General features: G+C 39.2%; 1 protein-coding gene across 1 annotated transcript in view; it reads left to right on the top strand.

Moving 5' to 3' along the window:
* LOC102199541 (cadherin-12-like) overlaps positions 1–9,525 on the top strand; it is a 107,257-nt gene extending 97,732 nt beyond the window's left edge. Inside the window, exons 10-12 of the mRNA XM_005730418.1 lie at positions 2,609–2,726; positions 5,187–5,438; positions 8,440–9,525. Coding sequence (XP_005730475.1) covers positions 2,609–2,726; positions 5,187–5,438; positions 8,440–8,951 — 882 coding nt within the window. The 3' untranslated portion in view covers positions 8,952–9,525. The remainder of the gene's footprint in view (positions 1–2,608; positions 2,727–5,186; positions 5,439–8,439) is intronic.
* Positions 9,526–11,857: the final 2,332 nt, after the last annotated feature.

Consider the following 11,857-nt stretch of genomic DNA (forward strand, 5'->3'; position numbering starts at 1 on the left):
TACACATGTTTGTATGGGATATTGTATTTGTTTTAAATGTTATATACCTATGTGGTATGTGACTTTTGTTGCCATGATGCCAGGTCTCTCTTGGAAATGAGATTTTTAATCTCAATGAGATTTTTTACCTGGATAAATAAAGGATTAATAATAAGCGGTTACTGCAGCAACAGCTCTACTTGTGATCAAGAGGAGAGGTGAAGCATTTTTGAGAGCAAGGTAAGGTGGATTTACACTTGACAGATTATAATTAATTTTCTGTTTGTGAAAAATATAATAAATGCTGTTTTAAATAGGTGATACGAGGTTCTGATGTTTCAGCAGTGAAGCTAATTGTCAGTTAATACTGCGTGACATGGATTTACAGTAGTAGTAGATACTGTGGTCCTTGATAGGTAAAGAAGAGGGATAGTGGTGCACTAAAACACATTTTAAATAAGAGCGAGATTTTGTGTAGCCAAAGCTGATGGAGGCATACTTGCCAACATTTAATACAGGCTATTTTACTAAGGTTTTATGCATTTTAAAATTCAATTGATGCTAAAAGACCGTAACCTCTTTCATCCTTTACTTGGGGATAAGTATCCACAAGGGAGGTCTCCTGGGAACGACATACCTTCCTAGCCTCCCCCCCTATTTGCTCTTGCATCTCTAATAGTGAAATCTGGAATGATGTAATACCTGGCCAATGGTTGGTAATGCAAAGTCACCTTTTACGTTTGATATTTTCTTGTAATCCTGTTTCAACTTCTTAATTTTCTCTCTACATGTACCACATTACTGTGCTTTGTGTTGGATGCCCAGCAGCAGGTCAAGTGGAGCTACTTGTGAAGATTTTTTATATTTCCTCTGTCGCATATAGGTTTAGATTTTCCCTGTTTTTCCACCTGACCTCTCTGCAGAGAGTAGGGAGCCAGAAGTGTGCGTGTATATGTATATGGTTTTGTTGAGTTTGCGTTCTCAGTTTGCTTTTGTTTTTTGCTCTTGCATAATTGAACTTTTTGCACATCAGCATTTTTAGGTTTTCGTTCATATTGTGTTCATGCTCTAGTTAATGTTTCTGTTGTCTTCTATTTGTGCTCATTTTCCTTAATGTTGCTTTTGTTCAGTGTAGCAGTTATCTGTGGATTTAGTTCTTGTTTTACTTTGGCTGTGCTTAGTTTTACTTCCTCCCCTGTCTCATTTTCTTGATTGTCTACACCTGTGTCGATTGCCCCAGCTGTCTTCACTTCCATGACCATGACTTTCATGGCTTCCCTTCACTCTTTCTTGCAGTGTCTGTTTAAACTTACACTGTGTTCTCTGCCTACTTTGGATTCAGTTTTACATTTTTCTGGTGGACTTTGAATCAGCCACAATAAAAGGCCCGTCTTTTGTTATGTAGTCTGTTTTGGAGTTTGCATTTGGGTTCTCTTCTTGCAATTCATTAGACAACCTGCCCATATTTCTGGACCAATCACAGTACACCTACATAATTCAAAGTTGAAGGATTTATGTGATATAGTTTAAGTCATTTTCCTTTGGAATACACTGCAAAACACGATTTCCCAGTCTTTTGATGGCCATTAAACAAAATTGCCTATATTTATTGAAAAAAGATGGGTCTGTTTGTAGCTTCATTTATTCATAAAAAAGCTAATTTGGTTGCAAGGGTTCAATAGTGCAAACTGTACATCTGCAGCGAGGACCTCAACAGAGTGCTCATCACACCTAGTGTCAAGTTTACTCCCCTGGAGGGAATTTCATTTAGATACCGAGGAGGGAAAACCTCAGACACAACGCAGCCAGGGTAGCAGGGCAGTGGGGCTGAGTCGTGGCTCCTGCAGGTGGGGGAGCCAGCACCAGGGCACTGGATCTCCCGCAGGTTAAATCCAGTAAGTGAAGAGCAGCTTGATTGCACAGCTGGATTGGCAGCAAGGCCATTTCCAGACATATCTCTGAAATGTTTGGGGAACAAAAGAAAGTAGAAAGCAGTCAGCCGCCTGGCACAGAGGTGGCTGAATCAGCAGTCTATGTCTAACAGGAAAGTGCAGAGGGGATAGTGGCTGTCATGGTGTTCTATTAGTAAACTCTATTTCACATGTAAGTGATCCAGTTTGCTGAGGTGCAGTAGTACGTAACAGTCGGTGTCGGACTCATCAAACTGTGTCTTTTTCCTGCATTTGTCTATGCCTAAAGCAGATGCACTATAAAAGAAATGCAATTTAAAATAGCTGACCTCTTTCCATGACCATTGCACAAGCTCCAGCAGTTTTGAATGAAGTTAATCCATCACTTCATGTGATGAGGTGATCTAGCAATTTCAACAAGTTTTCAATCAAGTGCTAAAAACGTCCGGCAAAACAATTCAGTGGCAGGTCTGACACACAGGCAGTTTAAAACGACTAGACGTTGTTCAATGATGGATAATTTTCACCTCCAAACTGTGCAAATTCAGTCAATTTTCTGCATGTGCGGTTTGCCAGTCTTCCACTAACCAACAGGCAGGAGAAGAGCAAGCCTCTTAAAATCCCCCAACGTTTAATACACATAAATGGCAAAGGAAAAAAGTTGATTTGAATAGTTTTATTGTCAACCTGTGGCATTCATTTATTTATTTTTTTTGCAGGTGATACAATCTTTCAGAGCAAAAGACCAGGACTTACCAAGCGCTGGACAACAGTTCTCCTTCAGATCACCAAAAGAAGATCTGAAAAACAGGAATTTTACCATCCGAGACTTTGGAAGTACGTATTCTCTGTTTTGACATACCTGACCAATGAGTACAGTTTGAAACATGTCTCCTGCTTTAACAGTTTATGAAATACTGACAAACAGGTCATAATCTTAGAAAGCAGATGACCTTTTTCAGAGATAAATTGAAATTGCACTTGAAACACTTTAAAGTGACAGTGAAAGTAATGATGATACTGAAATATACTGGGGTAGTGACATAAAAATCACCTTGGGTTGTACATTCAAGTGAGATATTACTCTTCAGTCGCTGCCTACAAAAAACCTGTCTCCGAACAAAACCCAAAAGCACAGAGACTTCAGATCATCTTTTCATTGAAAGGTTTGAGTGGCATGTCTCAGTGCTAAAAATAACCCAAACACATGCAGTCAGACACTGTATTGTGATAAGGCCACATATCACATGTGAAGCTCTGCAGTCTGCACCAGTTGAGGCCTTTGAAGTCTAACCAGAAAGACGGGTAATGAAAAGTGAAAAGTGGGACATGGCAGGATGAGGCCAGGGAAACGAATGCATTCACCATCCTTGACAAGCACTGGTCCGAACCTCTGATCCAGTTTTACCTTTTGGACACAGTGTCTTGCAGCATCCTGACTGCCAGAAGCCTCAGAAGCACACTCTCCAGATACAAAGTGAGATCTGATAGGTAGGGACAGGAAATGCAAACACCACAGGCTCTGCGGACAGGTTGGGTAAGACAGGGGGAGAGAGTGCACAAACAAAATCGTGCTTGTGCGCAACATGCAAGGTGTGCTAAAACGCCTGACCTCCTGTCAAGAGAAAGTGCTAGGCTTCGTCACTGGAACAAACCTGGCTTGACAGGGGTCAGACAGTCTAGCTGTAGCAGACAGAAGCAGGCAGGTTTAACCTGACATGTTCCCTCTCCCTCGTATACACTGTCGACCTCTATTCAAGTTGAATTTCTTACACCTTTGGCTGTCATCCCAAGTTGTTCCCTTTGTGTGTTTTTAGGAGTGTAATCAACAAAGCAGCAGTAACCCCACTGGAATTATTCAGATTATTTTATCCAATCTTCTTTTTATTTCTTTATTTATCCATGCTGCAAAAGGTTCATGAAGTCAGAACCATAAAAACAAACATTTCACGACAGGCTCCCTGTTGCCAAGAATATTCATACCACAAAACTTTAGGTGCCGCACACGGAGGTGCCACTATCAAAATGAAGTTTACAATTTTGCACATAGCTCAAAAACAGCTTGGCTTGCAGTGGTTTCTTTTCATAGTTTCATTCTCGGAGTCTTTGTTCTAATAGTTTTCAGCCCCAAAGTAATTTCCAAAAAATGGTTACAAAGTCAACTGATACATCAGATTTGACATTACAAAGTAAATCAATATTTATTGATTTAAATAGATAAAAAATAAAAGGAATTTCCCAGTTGTCTGAGAAAATACATTTCTTAATGCACACTCACTAATGCGTACTTAACTTTTCTCCAAGTGTACTTATTCATAAATAATAGTAACAATTTTTAAATCATTAGACGTCTCCATTTAAATGCTGCCAACACTGTTACAGATGATTTAAAGAAAGCGATCACATTTCAGTAGTAATCGGACACGTCGATGGTGAGACTTGTCTGAACTGCTACTGTATAGTCAGCCTGTATATTATAGACTTAGAGTATTTGATAATACATGCAAAACTAGCAGAACAATATTTGAAATCATAATTTAATCTATTTTGCTTTAAGTTTAGTTTGACAAAAACATGTACATCTGAGTTATTGCCTCAGCTGTACACATGTGATGACATTACATCAAGATGTGAGAGAGTATACTGAAAACCATGTGTCTCCCCCCACTGGTGCAGCCAGCAAGTCAACTTCAGCGAACACGTAAAAGTTAATATTTAACATTCCTGGTTTCTCCCAAATCCTACTTGTGTTGACAGAGATCTGCAAATGCTTCCAGTCAGCCTGGACCCAAATTATTTATAATAGAAAATTATCTACTACCTGTAAAACAAGATAACATCATAAATAAAACATGCATACATAATTACAAACTCTCTGCAGTTAGATAGAAAACCCTTTGTGGTGTTTCAAGGAATACTGTCTCGGGTGTGGCTCGAAGCAAATTATTGAAGTTTCTCATCTCACTCAGAGAAACAAATTGAGAGGATTTGATATCACACATAAAAAGTTATCAGACATGGCAAAATTTCGTCTCTCAAACTTGGACATTGAGAGTTGTTATTCAGCTCAGAGGATTGTCTGACTGATGTGAGGTTATACTTGGAGGAATATTTCAGAACTTTCAAGCCTGCACAGATCAAGGAATAAGCAGTTGCTGCACTACTTCAGGCCTTTCCATTAAAAAAAATAAGATCTCTTAAATCCAAGACTACATATGTTGTCAAAGAATCAATGACTGTGTTTGAAGCTCTTTTGTTTATTTGATGACATTTTAAAAAAGCTCTTGTCTTTTTTAGATAACACAGCTGGAATCGTGACAAAGCGGAGCGGCTTTCGAAGACGTTTACAGGAGATCTACTTCCTCCCTGTGGTTATTGAAGATAATGGCTACCCACCCAAAAGCAGCACGGGCACATTGACCATCCGTGTATGCGGCTGTGAATCGGACGGTTCACTGTTAACTTGCAGTGCAGAGGCCATCTTTCTTCCTGTGGGTCTAAGCACAGGAGCGCTGATTGCTATACTTCTATGTATCATCATCCTGCTCGGTGAGATTCGGATTTTATTCTCAAACTTTTGAAAACTCCAAACTGTGTGAAATATGACTATATTTATGGCAGTTATAGTTAGTAGTCATTTTCTTTGTGGAAAATATTTCATGGGATTTCAGGAGGATAAGTCCTAGTCTGCTCTATATTTATCCTTTGTACTATAAACTCTATTAAAATGTGAACTAGTTTGACATTTTGGGAAATATAACATCATTTTTCATAACAGCTAGAGGCAGTCCAGCAAAACTGCTCCGTCCAAAGGTCTGATGGCTTCCTATCACTGTAGAGGCTCAAGGGCACACAGTGTGCATATGTTTAAGTTGTATGAAAAACCATTGCGTCCAATTTTCCTGGGTTGGACTCTTTCTTGGCTGGGTTCAGCGACAGTCTGGAGTCTCCATTGTTTGCCTGGCGATCTCATAATGAGGCCAGGACTTGGAGAAATATTGATCTTCTCTAACTTCTGAGGGGAGAAAAAAAAAAAGAGCAGGGGCTGACATTTTATGAAATATCAAACTATTGACATTTCCACTCTACAACTATTCCTTTAGTGCAGGCTCTGAAAAGTTGAGAATTTATTTTTTCATTCCTGCGATTTTATTAGCCAAATTCTGATCTGAATGTAACCAAAGAAAACTGTAATGTTTTAGAAAACCCTGTGAGACTAGACGCATGTGCATCAAAGAATATTGATGCATGTGCTCCAGATATACTTCCCCTTGTGTCTGGCAATACCTGGTTCCAAACATGCTGAGCTGACCGTCAGAGTTGGGCTGGCATTTCTCCAGGAGTGTCTGCAGTTAATTATCAAACCCATGTGAATATTGTCATTCAATGAGATGTTAAAGACTAGAGGGAGGGTCGCTCGGCTCTATAAACTAAATCCAATCTTGCTGCCCTGTGGCTGTTTCAGAAGCTACAGCTTTTACATTTCCCACAAGGTCATGGTTGTAAAACTCCTTCCTAATTCTCTGCTATTAATGCCTGAGCTCATCTGCATAGCTGGGAGGAAGTAAATGTAGGTTTATGGCATCATTTTCTGAATTATAAGCGTGGGATGGTCGGTTGTTAAAGAAGACCTTGTTTTAAACTGGAAGTCCATGCCCTTTGAATTTAGCTGTATTTACTTTTCTCTATCTCCTTCTAATTTACGGTGCACGAAGAATCCACTGTTAAATTCCACCTATGCCTAATCATTAATCCTTTTTCATTACCCTCATGAATGTATTCATGTGAAATATCAGCCCAACTTCCACTGTTTTATATGTGATTGAACATAAAAGCACATTGTGGCACTGTGCTGTAGAGCTGTGTCGGTGTGTTCACTTCATTTGAGAAGAATGTCTTCAAAGCTCCAAGTCGACCCACCCCCAAGGCTAAGGCTGATGCCAAACTGTCATGCTGTCCCTGAGAAGGGAAGAGGCAGAGAAAATCAGCACTCCCACTGAGAACATTTCCATAGAGCCACTTAGTTTCTGTGCAGCATTTGTAAGGATGACCCAGTTGTCCTGTGAGGGGAAAAAAACCGAGGAGTCGAAATTAAACAAGCCAGGCGTTCATCTGCATTGCTATGTCTCCCAAACCGATGTGGATCGGCTGCATCTAATGACAAAGCCTGTAATAACCGTCTGTTGTGAAAGTCTACAAATGAGCCACTGGGGGGAGCTGGCACACCACTTAAAGGAAGATAAAAATAACTTGAGAGTAAAAGAAAGGAGAGAGAAAGTGAGCTACAGAGAGGTTGAAAAGAGGCGACCTAGTCAGGGCTTTTTTCAGTCTGAATGTATTTATTGGAATATTTCATTTGAATGATTTCACTTTTTCCTGCCCATTGCTCTTACTCCTAGATGCAACTGTATATTAAAAGCCCAGAGGAGAAAAAAAACCCCACATTTTACTGCAGTTTTCAATGACTAGGCTGAGAAGGGGACACAGACACAGAGAGACAGATTGCACTGACAGGAGTGAAGAGAGAGTAGGAAATTTACCGTGCTGAAAATAACACAGCGGTACTATGGTGTCTAAAATATGCAGCACCTCGAGCAATCTCTGATGGTTTGTGTGAAAAAACAATAAAATGTTGCTTTGGGTATATTGTCAGCGGTACAATTTCACTTCCAACAATGTTTACAGCTCTGTGCTATTTTTTTCTAAGCATGTTTTGCAGTGAGTACATCTTATTCTTTGAGATGCCAAGGCAAAAGAAGGCAGTGATTTGCAGGTCAGATGTCTAGACAACAAATGACAATGATAACAGGGATCGTGGGTTTCTTTTTTACCCCTTATAACTGTTGTTCCTGTGCTCTATATTACCACTTGCTTTTGATCGTGGGTATGACACAGCATGGCAAAACGTATGGCTTATGTTGGAATGAGATTAAACATCTAGAGTCATACTACCTGCACTTTGCCGAGCACATTTCTACACTAATCCTCTTTGCTAGCATACTCATCATCTTTGTTTCATGTGTACGCATGTTAATAGCATTTTATATTATTTTTTAAAAACACAAGACTCAAAAAAAGAACACTCTGGGCCACACTGTGTATAAATCTTGATCCTATTAAATATTTTCAGTAGGATTAAGCATAAAACCAGCTGGTCTCAGTGAAGGAGGGAGACTCAGGTGATACCCTTCTGTCCATCCAGTCGAGTAAATTTTGTATAGGGTTTAATATTTAAGTTGCCACAGTTTCTCTGCATGGTACTCTGCCATACAGCCAATCTCAGCTGCAGTATCTGTTCTCATGTAGAGCCAAGTAAAAATTAAGACATACCAAAATCATCTTTTTTTTGACTATAGGGGTCCTGTTTAAAATGACATTTACTGTTGTGTAATCCAAATTCATACCTCTGATCAACACATATTTTGAGCTGTAAATGGTTAAAACTATACCTCTAAGAGGCTCCTACTTTTTTCACAAATAAAGATTCAATAACCTGATTTTTTTTTTTTTTGGAAATCTAACATGGAAACATTTCGATTTGTTCTCCTAGTTATTGTAGTCCTCTACGTGGGATTGAGACGGCAGAAGAAGAAGGAAACCCTTATGTCATCCAAAGAGGACATCCGGGATAATGTGATTCACTACGATGATGAAGGAGGGGGAGAAGAGGACACGCACGCGTTTGACATGGGGACACTTCGCAATCCCAAGGTTGTCAAAGACAACCTGTACCGCAGGGATGTCAAGCCTGAGATGAAAAGAGGTACCAGGCCGCCTGTCTCTCAGGACAGCGCAGACATCCGAGACTTCATCAACCAGCGTCTGAAAGAGCATGACACGGACAACTCAGCCCCGCCGTACGACTCCTTAGCGACATACGCTTACGAAGGAGATGGCTCTGTAGCTGAGTCACTAAGCTCCATTGAGTCCCTCGCAATAGACCTCGAGGAGGACTATGATTACCTCACTGACTGGGGGCCCCGCTTTAAGACACTGGCAGGGATTTTCGGGGAACAGTCAGAAACTCAGTCGAACTCAGCAACCACAGAGAACGCACATTGATGTTGTTCACAGACTCAAAAAGCAAATATGTAACAATATTCTTTTTGTTGGCTCAAATGTTTCATCATTACTTTCTTCCCATGTTATCCATTTTTAATGTTTTGGGGATTTCTTTTTCAGCTCACTGTTTTCTATTTCATTGGTGCTTCACCATGCTCAGTCCCCAAATTGTCTCAAAAAATAAAATAAAAAAATAGAAAGAAAGAACATATGATAACATAAGTACATGAGCTAAGCAGTCATTCAATTTCCTTTCGGCTGAATATTGTTTCTTGTCTTACATTTTATTTCCTCTCGGGGATCACGCATAGACACGGAAATGTTGCCGTTTCCAACAACATCCTTTAAAGTGCCTCAATATAATTGTTCTTTCACTTGCTATTTCATGCCACATGTCCAGTGATGTTCTTTTGAGCCCCATAGATAAATTCAGTCAGCACTGTGCTCTGACTGGCAGAAGCATCTACCAACACCAATGTAACTCTGTGGGGACAATGAGGTGGCCCAAGTTTGGCCAAAGATGTTTTGAATGTTATTTATTGTTCTATTTATTTATTGGCTGATTGAGTTTGATTCGATTTTTGTGTATTTATCTATTTATCTCTCAGTCATCAATCTGTATTTTTATTTTTGGAGACACTTGAGGATTTTGTAATTAATCGAGGCCCACTTGAAAATGTATGTTTCTATTAGGTGGGTCCTGTGAATAGACTTGTACTAGAGTTGTAAAAAAAAAAAAGAGAGAGAGAGAAATTAGGGCTAAATACTGCAGTTGAGTCATGTAAGCACTGTTTTGTTAAATAAACCACACTTGGATAGAATCCCTCTCCATCTATTTATTACTTATGAAAGTTCACTTACCACTGATTAAAATAATACTGTCTGATTTATGGTGAACTTAGAAGTTGTATGAATGGACCTGAGCACTCTTGGTAGGTACATTAGGTGTAATTGTGAAGCTGTATATATTATACATGTGTAAATAGTAAGTTCTAGCTATCAGTGAGTGATGTTACAGTACTACGCACCGGCATATTCATAATGTGAGGTGCTAACTAGCTTAGCCATCAAATGTCATTATGTTTAAATAGCATACATACAGCCATGGTGAAAAAGAAAGTGCACCCTATTTCAATTCAAAGAGTTTATGTTTCAGGACATAAAATCATCTACTCCTTACCAGGGCTAAAATGAGTTAAAAAAAAAACAATGAAACAATATTGTATTTAACAAAAAATAAGACAAAATGCAGAATCAGTGTGTGGTAAAACTAAAAAAAGCCACGTGCTGCTAATCAAATGTACTTGTTTGATTAATCATCATCAACTGTGAGCACCTCTATAAAAGCAGAGGTTTTGGCAATTTGCTGGTTTGGAGCATTCGGTTGTGCAAGCAATTGTTGATGGCCATCAGTCTTGGAAGGGTTGTAAAGCTGTTTCCAAACCATTTCAAGTCCATCCTTTCACAGTGAAAAAGATTATAACCAAGTGACCAAAGTATTATAGAGACAAATGTGAGACCGTCTGTGTGACAGCTAAGCTTGGTTGAAATTGGGTCATGCAACAGCACAATGATCCCGAGCACAGCAGCAAATCTGCAATAGAATGGCTGGGAAAGAAAAGAACGAATGTGCTGCAATGGCCCAGTAAAAGTCCAGACCTCAACCTGATTTAGAAAGAGATGTATGGATAAACAAATGCCAATAAAGATTAATGAACCAAAGCAATGTTATAAATACAAGTGGGCTTGCACAACAATGTGAAACTTGTTGGTGAAACGGCAAACAATTGGAGTTATTTCTACTAAAGGTGATTCTATAAGTTACTGAATCAAGCGGTGCACTATTTTTTGTTTTACGCTGCTTCAGTATGTCAGCTTAGTTTCTGTTAAATAAATAATGACACTGTGTGGTAAGTCATGGGTTGATGTTAATCTGAGGTTGTATATCACTAATTTTAAGACCTTTTAAGGACCAGACCATTTTAATATGTCTCAACATTTAAAACCTTAGAGCTGAAAGACTTTCTTTTTGCCACAACTTCATGTCTCTTTACCAGGTCTCACCACCAAAGTAACACAACCTTCCTGCACCTGAGAAATTACTTTCTGATCATTTGATTGAAATAAAGGTTTTTAAGAGAGTGTTTCTGGATTTGGCCATGCTGAACAAAGGTAATCAAGGTGCAAGCATTGCAAGTAACACAGAGACTTCAGTAGGGTATTAGAATGGTTTATTCCTCCAGTAACTGAATGAGGTGGCTTGGTTTTTTTCTTGGCATGCTCTGGTGACAACATAATGGAAGGTCTGGATGAAAGCCAAAGCAGTGACATACAAGGTAGATCTTTTACTGATGGATGTAAGTGATTCCACTTTCTGTCTCTCTTTGTCACATCCAACAGGTATACCAAGGTAGAGCTTCAGTAAATGTGTAGCGATGTGTTTAAATGGACATTAGGTAATCTATGATCCTTGCAGGCAGCAGCAATTGCAACGACAGTGATATAAGTTAACTCCTACACCCTCTCTGTCCGTTTTTACAGATGGTGGTCCACAACTGACAGTGATGACAATAATGCTGCTTTGTGCTTGTCATTTTGCAATTTGTCAATTATAGAACTGAGCTTTCCTCACAGCTTAGCTGCACCACTGAAGTTTACTCCAACTATGCCTATGATGCAATGTGTTAATTTTGTGCTCTTGTCATATAACAAGTTTTTGAACCATTAAAACCTGTGAATTTTTTCATTTGCAAAATTGCAAGTGCAATGCAAAAATATTCTGCAAATTATAGGCTTAGTAGACAGAAACTGCAGACTCTGGCATTACGATTAATAATTCTCATCTAGCTCACATTATTGCTACTACCATAACAGCCTCAGGTTTTTAGCCATGGATCTACCAAATG

Source organism: Pundamilia nyererei, unplaced genomic scaffold (genome assembly GCF_000239375.1).
Source record: "Pundamilia nyererei isolate P.nyererei 1_Seehausen unplaced genomic scaffold, PunNye1.0 scaffold00037, whole genome shotgun sequence".
Lineage (NCBI taxonomy): Eukaryota > Metazoa > Chordata > Actinopteri > Cichliformes > Cichlidae > Pundamilia > Pundamilia nyererei.